The sequence below is a fragment of the Balaenoptera musculus genome, chromosome 6, assembly GCF_009873245.2.
Source record: "Balaenoptera musculus isolate JJ_BM4_2016_0621 chromosome 6, mBalMus1.pri.v3, whole genome shotgun sequence".
NCBI lineage: Eukaryota > Metazoa > Chordata > Mammalia > Artiodactyla > Balaenopteridae > Balaenoptera > Balaenoptera musculus.
The window spans coordinates 15,608,869-15,622,284 of record NC_045790.1 but is presented as its reverse complement, the minus strand read 5'-3'; the positions used below and the strand labels follow the sequence as shown (position 1 = coordinate 15,622,284).

Sequence of the window (13,416 nt, the reverse complement as noted above, 5' to 3'; positions counted from 1 at the left end):
TGTGGTTGGGGGAGATCGCGTGTCGGCCACGGGATGCAGAGAAGCCAGCCGGGTAGGCAGGCAGGCAGGCCTGGGGGGGCTCGGGCAGAGGTCAGCGGATCTGCTGCGGAGATGGTGCCCATCCCCTCGGCCACTCACCCACCTTCCTGGCAGGTGGTGGGTGGCTGGAATGGTGGGAAGCAGCCGGGATTTCTCTCCATTTGGCTCCAGAAGCCAGGCATCAGATTTCAAGCCCGCCTCGGTGGTGGTGAAACCAAGGCGGAAGTCAGTCCCCCAGTTCTCTGGGCCGGTGTCCCCTGCCTAGCTCGGCCGGCCGTGGGTGTCCACGGCAGCCTCCGTGGCAGCCCCTGGGACCCCCGTGGGCAGGGTCTGCTCGGCTCGGGGTCCTTCCCACCCAGCTCTGAACCCTCAGGCCTGGAGACAGGGTCACAGAGCTACAAGCAGTGGAGCTCCTTCCGACGCCTCCCTCCTGAGCTACTGGCCTCCTCAGCACCCTGCTCCTCACATGACCCTGCGACCTGGGGCCGAGCAGGGGCTGGGGACAGGGGCCCAGGGCAGGAGCGGGGAGAAATCCCTGCGGGCCAGGTTCTGCCTGCCCTCCACGGCTGAGCCTCCAGACAGCCCAGCTTAGAAAGAGCTTTCCCTAACCCCACCACTTGGACCTGAACAGGGAACAAGAGCTCAACAACCTGAACACCAGGGGCCAGAGGATCAAAACCTGCTCTCTTCATCGCCCTCCGGGCCCTGATCCAGGCCTCATGGTAATTAGCACAGCCTCATTACCCAGGTCCTGGTGAGGCAACTGCCAGGGACCACCACGGAAGAGGTAATAAAGTGCAGCTGCTGGGCTGGAGCGGGAGCCTCTCTAGGCCGGAGCCGAGCTGGGAGAGGCCAGGGAGGAAGATGAAGTGATTCGGGAGCTTCAAGGCAATGTTCCTGCCTGTCTCCCGCCCAGCGCCGCCCCCCTAGGGGACCCGGGGAATAGTCCTGTCTGATCACTGACCAGAGCCTGCTGGACAGAAGATGAGTCTCACAGAAGAATTTCTGACCCTGGCAGGTCATGAGTCGGGGGACCTTCCCAGGCGGGACCCTGCTGCAGCGCCCTTCCCCGTGTGAGGCCCCCCCAGCCGCCCTCCCCCCCCCCGCCTCGGCTTCAAAAGCCGAGTGTGGCAGGCAGCTGCTTCTCCCAACCCGGCTGAGCGAGATGAAAGGCCTCACTCATCTCCGTGGAGGCCCGGCCAAGATCTCTGCTAGCTTAACTCCACAAGCCCTGGTCCCACTGGTTCTCGGTCAGGAACAAAGGGACAATGGCAGAATGACCACAGGAGCGCCGGCCGGCCACTGTGGAGGATCAGACAGGCCCTGCCGCCACTGAGCGTGCCTGGCCAGGCGGGTGCTCTGGAGCTACCGGGAGGGTCAACGCCAGGGCCACAGATCAGGGAGCCGGTGTCCCCTGGAGGCTCCTGTCCACCCCGTGTGAGTCTCGGGACAGGCTGCCAGAAATGATATTTGGTCCCCAAGTGGCTGGTTGACCTGCCTTTCCAGCAACTGCCCTCAGGCCTGTGGTCCCCCCGATGACCTTTACTCACTTTTTTAAGGGTTCAATCACAGTCTTTTGTATCTGGTTCACCTGTCAAAAGAAAAACCCGATGGCGTCAAAATTGGGGGGAAGCCAGGGCTTCCCTGGTGGTGCAGGGGTTAAGAATCTGCCTGCCAATGCAGGGGACACGGGTTTGAGCCCTGGTCCGGGAAGATCCCACATGCCACGGAGCAACTAAGCCCAGGTGCCACAACTACTGAGGTGCCACAACTACTACAGCTTGCAAGCCACAACTACTGAGCTCGCGTGCCACAACTACTGAGGCCCACGTGCCTAGAGCCCGTGCTCCGCAACAAGAGAAGCCACCGCAATGAGAAGTCCGTGCACTGCAACGAAGAGTGGCCCCCCGCTCGCCACAACTAGAGAAAGCCCGCGCGCAGCAACGAAGACCCAGTGCAGCCAAAAATAAATTAAAAAAAAACCAAACAAAAACTGGGGGGAAGCCAGACTCTTCCCAAAAGGGGAGGCTCCAAGTTCCTGAGAAGAGAAAGGGGACAGGACAGGGGTACCCCGAGAGCCCCAGGCAGGGAGGAGACACCCCTAGCTGCCGCTGGAGCGAGGCAGAGATGACAACCAGGGAGCCTGAAGGGTGACAAGGAGCACCGGTCTTGTCCCGGGTCAGTTCGCATCCTGTGAAGCCGATGATGGCCTTGCTCAGTGAGGAGGCTGGGCGGGCAAGTCTGAGGGGCTACAGGCGTGGGTGGGCAGAGCAGGCCTGAGTCTCCCTCGTGGCCTCACGTGAGTGACGTGAGCTCGTGGGAGCCACGGGAAGCAGCCGGTGCGGGGGCAGGGCGGCCAGGCGAGAGCTCACAGGGCTGGGACACGCAGGTGTCCAGAGAGGAGACCAAGCACCGATAAGGACTCCATGCGGCGCTCCACCCAGACAGAAGCCTCGAGGAGGGGGAGACCAAGACCCCAGTCACCTTTTCCTGGTTGAAGGCATCCATCCGCTTCATGGCCGTGTCCAGGGCTGTCACCATGTTCAGAAAGTCCTGGTCTTGCTCGCAGAGGGGATTGGAGAGCAAGTCCAAGGATATCTTCACAGCGGATTTGGACATGGCTGTAAGAAGTCAAAGCTCAGTGAACCAATGACAGGGCAGGCTTCAAGGTCTTGTCCTCAGGACTCCCTGTCGTCCTTGGGGCCAGAGGCCTGCACCCGGACGACCTCCATATCCATGGCCACAGGCCATAAACTACACAGTACCCCAGAGGCACAAGACACCAGTCCTTATGGTGTAATGTGCATTTCTGATGCTGCTCTGGGTAATTCTTTTGAGCAGATTTACCTGTTGCCATAACTTATTTTCCAAACTCTGGATTATAACAGAATCATTTGGGTGGGAAGCTGTAAGGAATACATTATTTCTAGCTCCAAAGATTTATTTCAGTAAGCCTAGAATCCAGGAATATGCATTAAAAAAAAAAAAAATTCTCCAGGCGGTTTGGACGTGAAGCTTGGTTTGGGGCTCGCTCACAGAAAGAGTAACATGGTATCTACACCAGAGAGGCAAACCTACTGTACAGCTAGAGACAAGATTTTAGGCTTTCAATAACTCAGCTTTGCCACAGATGACACCCAAAGAATGGGTGTGTTCCAATAAAACTTTATTGACAAAACTAGGCTGGATTTGGTGTGGCGAGGCAACCTGTTGGCAGCTTTGGAGTTCTTGGTCCCATGAGAGTTTTCAGGCCTCCATTACCAGCAAACGAAATCCTAGAGGGGCAGGAAAGGCTGGAGAAGGGCCTTGTGTGCCCCACAGTGTCTGTACCAGTTTCAGGGGCTCACGGGAAAACGTGTTTTTGATCTATTTCTTATTATTTTATGTCATTAAATTTAAGATGCTATTAACTGTAAGACCATTATTGCATAAACCGTGAAGAAAAAAAAAATGCTGCCAATGAAACCAGAGCACACGGCTAAGTGTTGTATACCTTGATTTCTCTTGAATCTGGGGGTGTGCTGCAGTCCCCTAGCAAAAGGGCAAAATATGAGAGAAGACTGGAAATGTAAACTTCCCAGAGATGTTGAAGCAACGGAGGGAAAAACCCTCTTAAAAAAAAGTAAAGTGACTTTGTAGGCTTAGGAGCAAACTCACGTGTAATTTGACTGGATTATGAAACGGTCACAGACTGCATAATTAAAAGATAGAAAACAAGGACAAAACTGGAAATGTTTTTGAAAAATGTCTTCCCCTAATTTTTTTTTTTAGTAGTTGAGGGAAAACCCCCCAAAAGTCAGGGGTTGGGAGGGAAGACTTCCTTCCCAATTTTCCTTTTCTTTCCTAACGCCTCCACATCTTCACGCCGATGTCTCTTTGCTAGAACCATCTGAAGTCAATGAATGGCGAGTGTCTGCGGGGTGGCCCTTCGTCCGGGAGCCCCACCCCGAGACATCACTGGCCTGCGTGAACAGAGCAGGGCGCCGTGGCCTCCACTCTCCTCTAGGGCAGCTCACATCCCTGTTCTACCTCTACAGGGACAGGGGAGGGGCATGGTCAGACCAGCACAAACCAGGAGGCTGGCGGGCTTCGTACCTTAGGGAGCCCAAGAGTCTTGGACCCCACGTGGGTCTCTAGAGCCCTAACACAACCTGGGAGTACAGGGGTCGACAAGGACCTGGCAGGGTCTGGTCATGCCTACTGGATCTTACTTTGGACCCACAGCTTTGGATGTGAGATCCTGTCCAGGCAGCAGCTCAGGAGTTTCCAAGACCAGGAAAGGTATAATTTGATCCCCCCCCGACTGTGTGGAGCAGTGGTTCTCAAAGTGGGGTCCCCAAGCCTCACCCAGACCTGATGAATCAGAGAGTCTCGGGGTGGCCCGGGCGACCCACACTGCAGCGGGCCCTCACTGACTCTGATGCACCAGCCAACAGTGTGCGAGGCTCTCTGGCCTGGACGGGGGGATGCAGGCTTTGGGATGGGCGAGGGCACCACAGTTCCAGGAGGGCTTCCGCTGCCCAGACCCCACTTCTGACTCGGGACAGCAGCGGTCAGAAATCCTAGGTGCCAGGGGTCACCCGTTTGTCCTGACTTCCTTGTTGGCAACCTACACTCTCTACAGCCAGACTCCAGTTCATGGGTCCCTGACGTTCTGTCCCTTCCGTTCACGCTCTGAGAGTGCAGCTGTGTGGAGAAGCAGGAAGGAACAGAAGCACAGGCCACAGCATTTCCCTACTAGGAGGACAGCGGGGAGCCACAACGAAAGATGGAATCCAGGCAACTCAGAACTCACCACAAAACAAATAACGGACAGACTGAAAATCAGACCCGTGGCTCGCTACACACAGTCTGGAGACGCCGGGGTCAGAAGCAGGGGCGGGCGTGGACAGAACCCCCCCCCCCGCCCCCGCCGTCCTCTGGAGGAGCAGTGGCGGGAGGCTCCGGGGCGCAGACCACGGGAGCTGCCCTCCACCCGCCAGCGGTGGCTGCTGCTGCCCCAGGGAATGCAGGGGGTGGTGATCTGCTAAGCGAAGGGTGACCTCAAGCCGCTTCTCAGGGACATCTGCGGGGCGCCTACTAAGGGCACTTCCTTCTGAGCCAAAAGGGACTGAGCGAGGAGGGCGTCCGCCTCTGCCCCTCCCCCGTCCAGGCCGGGCGCGGGGGACGGGCCGCCTACCCAGGTCAGCGTCCGTGCTCTTCTTCATGTCCTTCTGCAGCCGCTTGGTCTGCTCCTCCAGCCTGCAAGGCAGGGGCACGGGCCTGGGGACCTGGCATCACCCACCTGCTTCTGCCCCCGTTCTGCCCGTCCCCCTGAGCCGAGCCCCACGCGACACTCAGGTCGCCTGCCAGGAGGAGGAAGGGCCTGCTCTGCGCGGATGTCCCCACTGACTGAAGGGCCACCGCGAGCTGGCGCGAGGCACCCAAAGGCTACGAGTTCACGACTGTCACAGAGCCACCACCCCGGGGGAGGATTCCTGGCAGGTGGTGAGCTGAGCTGCCCTCGGCTCCCAGGGTGAGCGGATGAGGCAGCCCGGGGAGGGGGCTCTTTTCCTTCTCGGAGCAGCACCCCCCCTGCCCTCCCTTCTGGGGGTTGACACTCACTGCTGGAGTTTTCCATACTCCCTTTCAAAGTCTCTTTCCACCTGTAAGGGAAGCGATAACTCAGTCACTGGAGGAATGACGGCAGGCTGGAGAAAACCTGTCACCTACGAAGCTCCCTCCCTGCCCCCCCCCCCCCCGCTCCCCCTTCTGCAGAAAACACCACCATCCACTCCACACAGGGGCCAGCACACCGTTCATGACACAGAAGCCCTGTGTTCCCAAATTAATTGTTTCATTTAGGTCAAAGGACGCCCCTCCCAGAAAGGGCCAGCCAGGCAGGTACCAGCAGATCCCGGCTCTGTTCTTCCACCGCAGGGAGCGAGGCTGGGCTGTGCTCCCTCCCCTCCCCTGCGGGGTCCGGGTAAGGGGCTCAGAGTGTGATGGAAACTCATCATCGGGGAAGAGGCAGGGCACGGAGGAAAGCGGGCGGGTTGGAGTCCGGTCCTGTCCCTGCCGCTCAGCAGCTCTGGGGCTGGAACGGGTCACCTCCCCTCCCGGTCCTGGTTTCCTCACAGGTCCAGAACCTGCTACGTTCAGGGTGGATCAAGAAAGACCAGGTATCCCCGCTCTGTGCGCTGGGATGCAGCCATCACAGATATTATTATCGACTCAGGCAAGGCTCTCTAAATTCTGGATGAGTTATCAGATTTCCCTGATATTTAGACCGAGTGGGTGTGCGCCCTGACCCCAGTTTTTCGGCCTACAAGGCAGGTGAAGTCAGGAAAGTCACTTGCACTTCTAGAGCCTGAATCTCCCCATCTGTAAAGTGGGGCCCAGGCAACGGTCTCAGGAGAGTGGTCTGTGGAGTCCTGATGTCTGAGGGCCGATAGGAGGACGGAGCCCCCGCCTCTGCTTTGTCCTCTTCCAAGGAGGCCGAGCAGCTCCCTGCATGGCTCGTTGAGGCACCACACGCTCCCATGACCGGTTTCTCCTCCATCACTCACCTGGCAGGCAGGTGCACTGACGGCCTTCACCGCACTGAGGTCACTGGGACAGAGGGGGAGTCACCTGAGCAAGGTCACACCACCAGTAAGCGGCTGGCCTGGGGTCTGAACATGGGCCAGGCGGCCTGGCTCCCAGGCCTGTGCCCTTTACCGTCATTCTACCTAAGGGGGAAAAGCTCTGGCTGATGAACGAAAGCCATGACCTATGAGAGCACCTTCCTGGCGGCTGCCCCGAGACTCCCGCCAGGCAGAGCAGTAAATCCTGACTATCACAGGCTGGAGGTGAAGGAGTGTGAATCTGCAGTGATCACCAAAGCCCCGCTGCGCCTCACCAGGAGTCTTCTAAAACCCCACTGGCCTCGTGCTCCAGGTTTGGATTAAGGTAAATTTGACAGTCGTAGACTGGCAGAACATTATTCAGGCCAATTATTTCACGAAATAAATGAGAATGCCACCCAGAGGGGGGAAGTGATTTACATCAGGACACAGAGCTAGTGTGTGGCAAAGCAGGGCTAGAATTCAGACTCTTAATCCAGGCCTTTTTTTTTTTTTAAACTGCATTCATTAATCCCACAATCATTTATTGAGCACCGATTAAGTGTAATGCATTCTGCCAGGTGCCAGGGATACACTGGTGAATAAAACAGACATGGGGGCTTCCCTGGTGGCACAGTGGTTGCGAGTCCGCCTGCCAATGCAGGGGACACAGGTTTGAGCCCTGGTCCGGGAAGATCCCAGGTGCCTCGAAGCAACTAAGCCCGTGCGCCACAACTACTGAGCCTGTGCTCTAGAGCCCGCGAGCCACAACTACTGAGCCCACGTGCCACACCTACTGAAGCCTACGCACCTAGAGCCTGTGCTCCACAACACAAGGGAAGCCACCACAATGAGAAGCCCGCACACTGCAATGAAGAGTAGCCCCCACTTGCCGCAACTAGAGAAAGCCTGCGCGCAGCAATGAAGACCCAACACAGCCAAAAATAAATAATTAAAAAAAAACCAAAACAGACACAGGCCCTGGTCGGGAGATCAAAAGAACAAACACACACGTGATAGGGGGCTGTGGGGAGCCCCATGGAGGGCAAGGAAGGGCCCAGTGAGGCCTGACGCAGAGGCCCTACTTAGCATCCGACCTCAGGGTTTGACAACGGGGCTCTCTTGCATGGAGATGGCTCGCCTTCCTCATTTGAACTGTAAAACTTAGAAGCAGAAACACATGGTCTTCCCCTTACATTATGATCCTAACATCTGGGACCTTCCACAAAGTTGTGAAGTAAAATTCATACTGGGAATTCCCTGGCAGTCCAGTGGTTAGGACTCCGCATTCTCACTGACGAGGGCCCGGGTTCAGTCCCTGGTCCGGGAACTAAGATCCCAAAGCCATGTGGTGCAGCTAAATCAATCAATCAATCAATCACTGGTGCCCTAGCCTCCTGCCCTACAGTCTTTTCCTCTCTTTTCAACAGACCCACTCTTTCTCCATCTGGGAACCCAACATTTTTATCCTCACCTTTTGTATGACCCACCAAAAGATTCTCTCAAGAAAAAATTCGTAATTCACTCCCGCTAAAGTGCATGTGCCTGATAAAAGTTTAAAGTGCTACCTAAGTCGGGGGATTTGTAGCTGGACAGGAATCAGAGTCTTAGCTGAAGGTCTGAACAGCTGCTGGTGCGACGGTAGATGGGAGATTTGTTCTGGAGCAAATGGGCCTCGCCCTGCCCTTTGGAGTCCGCACTGAAGTTAGTCTAGTCCTTTTTCCAACAGCGCCCGGGGAAAGGTGGTGGAGGGGAGCGAGCGGACAGAAGATATGAACTCTGATACTAGATGAGGAGCTTTAGAAACATTTCCAACATTTTGAGCCTCGGTTTCTTTCCTAATAAAATGGGATAGTTTCACTTGGTCTCAGCCCATGGGAATTTCAGGTGGCTGATGAGGCAGTGGGCCAGCATCAGCCTCGCCGGCTTGTTTGCAGGATTAACGAGCAGTATGTGTGGAGCACAGAGCACAGCGCCCGGCTTACACACGGGGTCTCCCTGCTCCCCTCCACTGGGGTGGTGAGGGGACCGGGAGTCTGAGGAGGCAGACCGGTCTGTGACCCTCTGGCACAGAGCACTCGGTCAGCTGGCAGGTGGGGTAAAGCCTGGGCCCTGTGCCTGGGGCCACAGAGGGGCCTCCCTCCGCTGGACACGTCTCCTTTCTTACTTTGTAGGATGTGACAGCTGAGCTGAGTCTTTACGTCGCACAAGTATTTTTTCTGCTGAAAAGATGAAGTTGAAATTAAGGATGCCTTGGCCGGGGTCCAGCTCTCCTGAAGACCAAGAGCAGAGGGCAGGTGCCCTGGGGGGGGGGGTGGGCGAGAGGGGAGGCGAGGGCCAGGCTCCCCTCGCTCTCTTGCGCAATCCCCAGCGTGCTGTGTGGGATGTCAGGGAACACCTGGTCTCCCGGGCTGCCACTGTTGGGACTTGCACAGAGAAGGACCGCAGGTTTCCAACTGGCTGAGGAGAAACTCGGGGTCTCGTGCTGGAAGCGGAGAAGTGTGTCGGGGTGGGAGCTTGAGTTTTCTGCTCTCCCAGCTCAAGGCCATCTGACAGCCTAAGAGAAGGTCAAGAACGCTTCACCTCTTTTGTCGGTAGCCAGCTGGGGTTGCTTCCATAGCTCACTGCTCCTGAGGGCTCTCTCCTCCCCAGGGGAAAGATCTGAGAGGCACAGCACCGGGATTCTAGGCCCTCAGACAACGGCTGAGGGGACCAAGGGACACACTGGAGCCTCATTCCAAGGTATATCCGTGCAGAGGGAAGGAGCCAAATACAAAAGATCTGAACATCTTTGGATGCTTGATGCCTTTGCCAAAAAGGCAACTGGACCCCAGTCAACAATGCAAGTGTAAACACATGTGCACGACTGTCAGCAGGTCAGGGTGGGCTGGGTCAGGCTGGCGAGGTCAGTGCAGGGAGGATCAAGCACCGAGACCGCCTCAGCAACCCCTGCATTCTCGGAGGCTCAGGGTGGCAGGAGGGGCCGTGCTGCTCACAGCTTGTCCCCAGGGCCTAGGTCAGGCTGCCACATGGCAGGAGCTCGGTGGTTGTTAAGTGAATAGTGGGCTGAGTTCCCACCCACTCACACTCATGGTGAAGGGAAGAGGGAGGCCAGCAGGCAGGGCCAGGCTCTAATCCCGCGGCTAAGCTGAGCCAGATCGGATCTGAGGCAGAGCGAGCCCTGTGCCTTCTGAGAAGCTCCTCTTCCAGGGCGGCTCAGGGTGGAGAGCGGCCTGCCTTTGGTTTGTTACAAAGGGTCCCTCCACTTTGCACATGAAAACCCTTCTCAAGTGAAGGCGCGACCTGCCGGGACTCCCATCTGCCTTGACCTTCCAGAGCGCCTGCCTAGCTGGGAATCTAGGTGTGTGCGAGACCCAGGGAAACCCTTGCTTCAATATGCGGTCTTCCATCATCCCGGCTGCAGAGGGAGGTGCAGCTTCTCTTTGCCTTACCAAGATGCTCCAGCTCCTTTATGAGCTGGGGCAGCGGGAGGGGGCTAAGCAGAAGGTTAGGACAGGGAAGTGGGGGAGTGTCTGTCCTTCCATTTCAGCCCCAGTGGCCAGCCCCTGCAGAGAACACGCCCTTCCAGCCAAAGCCTTGACAATACTGGAATCTGTGTTAATAACCTGGGCACAGCAGAATGGGGAGGGCAAACGCACAATGCTTTCTTTGTATCTGATGGTTGGGTGCCTTGAGCCAGAAACCTCCTGAAACTCCCTGAAGATAACAAGAGCTTTTCTTCCCATGACAGGGGTGCCACGACTTCCAATAACCCAGGCAGCCGCATCTGCTCCCCTCCCTGAGAGTGCCTGGACAGGAAAAGTAGAGTGTGTCACCCATGTTCGGGGGCAGCTGCCAGAGATGCTGAGACAACTGCACAGCCTCGGCCTGTTTAGGGGCCAGGAGGGGGCTTGTGGCGGGGAGGGTAGTGAGACTCCGAAGAGGCAGGGTCTTGCTACATAGACTTCAGTGCCTCTGCGGAGTTGAGGAAGCAAAGGACTCTATTCCTCGTGAGAGATCAAAGGCCCAGCCTACCATTTCGTTGTACTGGGGAATCCAGCTGCTTGGGACAGGCTGGGTCCTTGGTGGTTTATTAAGAGTCAAATCAGCTATCTTCTCATAATGCAGTTAATATTTACTGAGGGCTCACTACGTGCCAGGCACTGTGCTAAGTGCTTCATATGCATTATCTCATGTAAGACGCATAATATTTACATCAATGACATAGGAGCTAGTATCATCCTCACTTCACAAAGGAGAAAATGAGGGCTCAGGGAGGGTAAGGAACTTGCTAAAGGTCAAGGACAACACGTGGCAGGGCTAGGATGGGAATCCAGGCAGGGAATCTTCCAAATCCAGTTTCTTAACCATTCCTTGATGCCCAGTCTGTCTGGAGGAGCTGATGCCAGGTGTTAGAGGGCTACAATTCCATCCCAAACACGACGGACGCCAGGAAGGGAAGAGGGAGGCCACGGGCCCATCTCTAGGCACTGAGATTGTCCATCTGCCCTTCCTCCAGGGAGTCCTGGCCACCCCTCAGAGTAAAAGACCTAGAGACCTTTCCAACAACAAATTCTGGCAAGGAAGCTAGAAACTGCATGCTACCCTATACTTTTCCGTGGAGAACAAAGGCTATTTCCATCAAGGTTGGGGTGTTAGGAGAAATTTTTGTTTGTTTGTTTGTTTTTTGGTAGTGAGTGCTGGGAATAAAAGACCCTTCTCGAAACCACTTCCCTTTCAGATCTGCCCTGGATTAAACTCTGGAGACTCAAAGCCACACCTTCCCACTTCCTGTAGCTGGCTGGAGCACGCCCAGATTCTTCGTGCTTCAGCTGAGAGCCTCCACAGCTGGTCAGCCTCTGCATGGGAGGTAAACTCTGAGTCTGTCCTTGGCCTGCCTTTGCTTGAAAAAAAGGGAGGGCCCTTTGAACGTGGACCCATTTCCTTTTAAGTGACCTAACTTTGGACTTCCCAAAGACGGAGCCAGTGCTCAGATGCGTGCTGCACTTCCCCTCCCGCCAAACCCAGTTCAGAGTCTGGAGCTAAGGAGGGCCAAGGTTATAAGACAAGAACTGTCTCATAAGCGGCTGGGATGACAGTCCGGGGCCTCCAGCAGGCTGACAGTGCTAAGCTTTCAGATACAGTCTCTCACGTTAAACCCTCAAGAGCCTCGCCCACATTGGTGGGTGAGGGGTTGGAGAGGCCATTCTTTTTTTCCTAATTAATTAATTAATTAATTAATTTCTGGCTACGTTGGGTCTTCGTTGCTGCACATGGGCTTTCTCTAGTTGCGGCAGGCGGGGGCTACTCTTCGTTGCAGTGAGTGGGCTTCTCACTGCAGTGACCTCTCTTGTTGTGGAGCACGGGCTCTAGGCACGCAGACTCAGTAGTTGTGGCACTCGGGCTCAGTAGTTGTGGCTCGTGGGCTCTAGAGCGCAGGCTCAGTTGTTGTGGCACCTGGGCTTAGTTGCTCTGCGGCATGTGGGATCTTCCCGGACCATGGCTCGAACCCGTGTCCCCTGCATTGGCAGGTGGATTCTTAACCCCTGCGCCACCAGGGAAGTCCTGTGGAGAGGCCATTCTTGACTAGAATTCCAAAACCTCAGGAGATCTTCACAGCCCGAGTGAGCTCGCGTGAAGCTATGGAAAGTGTACGAAATGGAGCCTCGAACTTGAGTTCTAATTCCAGCTCCGTCAGAATTAGGTTTATGACCTTAGAAAGTCACAGCAACTCCACGGGCCTTGGTTTCCTCATCAGGGAAACTCAGAAGGTTGGACTGGATGATCTCGAAGGGCTTCCAGTTCTTTTTTTTTGGCCACACTGCGTGGCTTGCAGGATCTTAGTTCCCCAAAAAGGGATCGAACCTGGGCCCCCTGCGGTGGAAAGAGTGGAGTCCTAACCATTGGACCGTCAGGGAAGTCCCACAGTTCTAATTTTCTGAGAATCTAGATTCTCCTCCTCTTCCATTGTGGCGATAAAATAGAGATAAAAACTGTGAACTTACAAAGGGGTAGGATTCAATCATGCCCTCCCAGTGAGTGGCTCCGGGTCCTGGCTAAGAATGAATGTAGCAGCAGAGAGAAGGGGACCTGGACACCCCAGGGAGGCTTTCTGGCCTTTTACGCAGCCTGAGGGGGTGGGAGATAGAGGCGTGGGACGTGTCCTTGGCGGGAGCCTATGTCTCAGGAACCCTTCCAGGAAAGTGCAGACTGTCATGCCAGACCCCGGTGCTGGGCTGTTCAGAAGCAGGGTGTCTGTCCTCACTTTGTAACCCACCTCTTCCACCTGCCCAAGGAAGGGGAGGGGCCCAGGCTGCCCTGAGGGAGGAAAGTGTCCCAGGATAGGAGGGCCCTATAAGCCCCGCCTGTGTGAGGTTCTAGAGCAGCACGCCTGGGAATAATAAGGCCTGGGTTCTGCCTCCCCAGCCCCACGACGCACTGAGTCAAAGCTCCGGTTCTACACAAAGGCCACGTGAGTCTCGGAGTGAAAGAAGTGGTTACTCACTGTTTTGGGGACAATCTGTTTCTTGGGCTGCCCAATCTTGAAAGGAATCCTGTAAGACAAAGAGTCAAAGAGGAAGGTTAGGAGAAATGGGGAAGGATGTGGCTGAAAAGACTTGATGAGGTATGGCCACTTCTCCGCTGGAAGGAGTGCCTCACTCCCGGGACTCGTACCACGCGCCTGCGGGTCTAGGACCATCAGCAACCAGGCTGGGCTCCAGGAGAACGGTGCCCCGTGGACAGAATCAGATGGAGGTGCCCCAGAGCATCTTTCTCTGCAATGTTTACATAC

At 56.0% G+C, this 13,416-nt stretch overlaps 1 protein-coding gene across 3 annotated transcripts in view; it reads right to left on the bottom strand.

Annotated features, from left to right (window-relative positions):
- BIN3 (bridging integrator 3) overlaps window positions 1–13,416 on the bottom strand; it is a 46,331-nt gene that overhangs the window by 8,867 nt on the left and 24,048 nt on the right. For 2 of the 3 annotated variants that reach the window (XR_005020194.1, XM_036854364.1), the window contains exons 2-6: window positions 13,129–13,177; window positions 5,644–5,684; window positions 5,219–5,280; window positions 2,524–2,660; window positions 1,590–1,630 (exon numbers count right to left, since the gene is read on the bottom strand). Coding sequence is in view for 2 of the 3 variants with exons in the window: in XM_036854364.1 (XP_036710259.1) it covers window positions 1,590–1,630; window positions 2,524–2,660; window positions 5,219–5,280; window positions 5,644–5,684; window positions 13,129–13,177 (330 nt within the window). In the remaining variant the exon portion in view is untranslated. The remainder of the gene's footprint in view (window positions 1–1,589; window positions 1,631–2,523; window positions 2,661–5,218; window positions 5,281–5,643; window positions 5,685–13,128; window positions 13,178–13,416) is intronic. The other variant, XM_036854365.1, reaches the window with a different exon arrangement.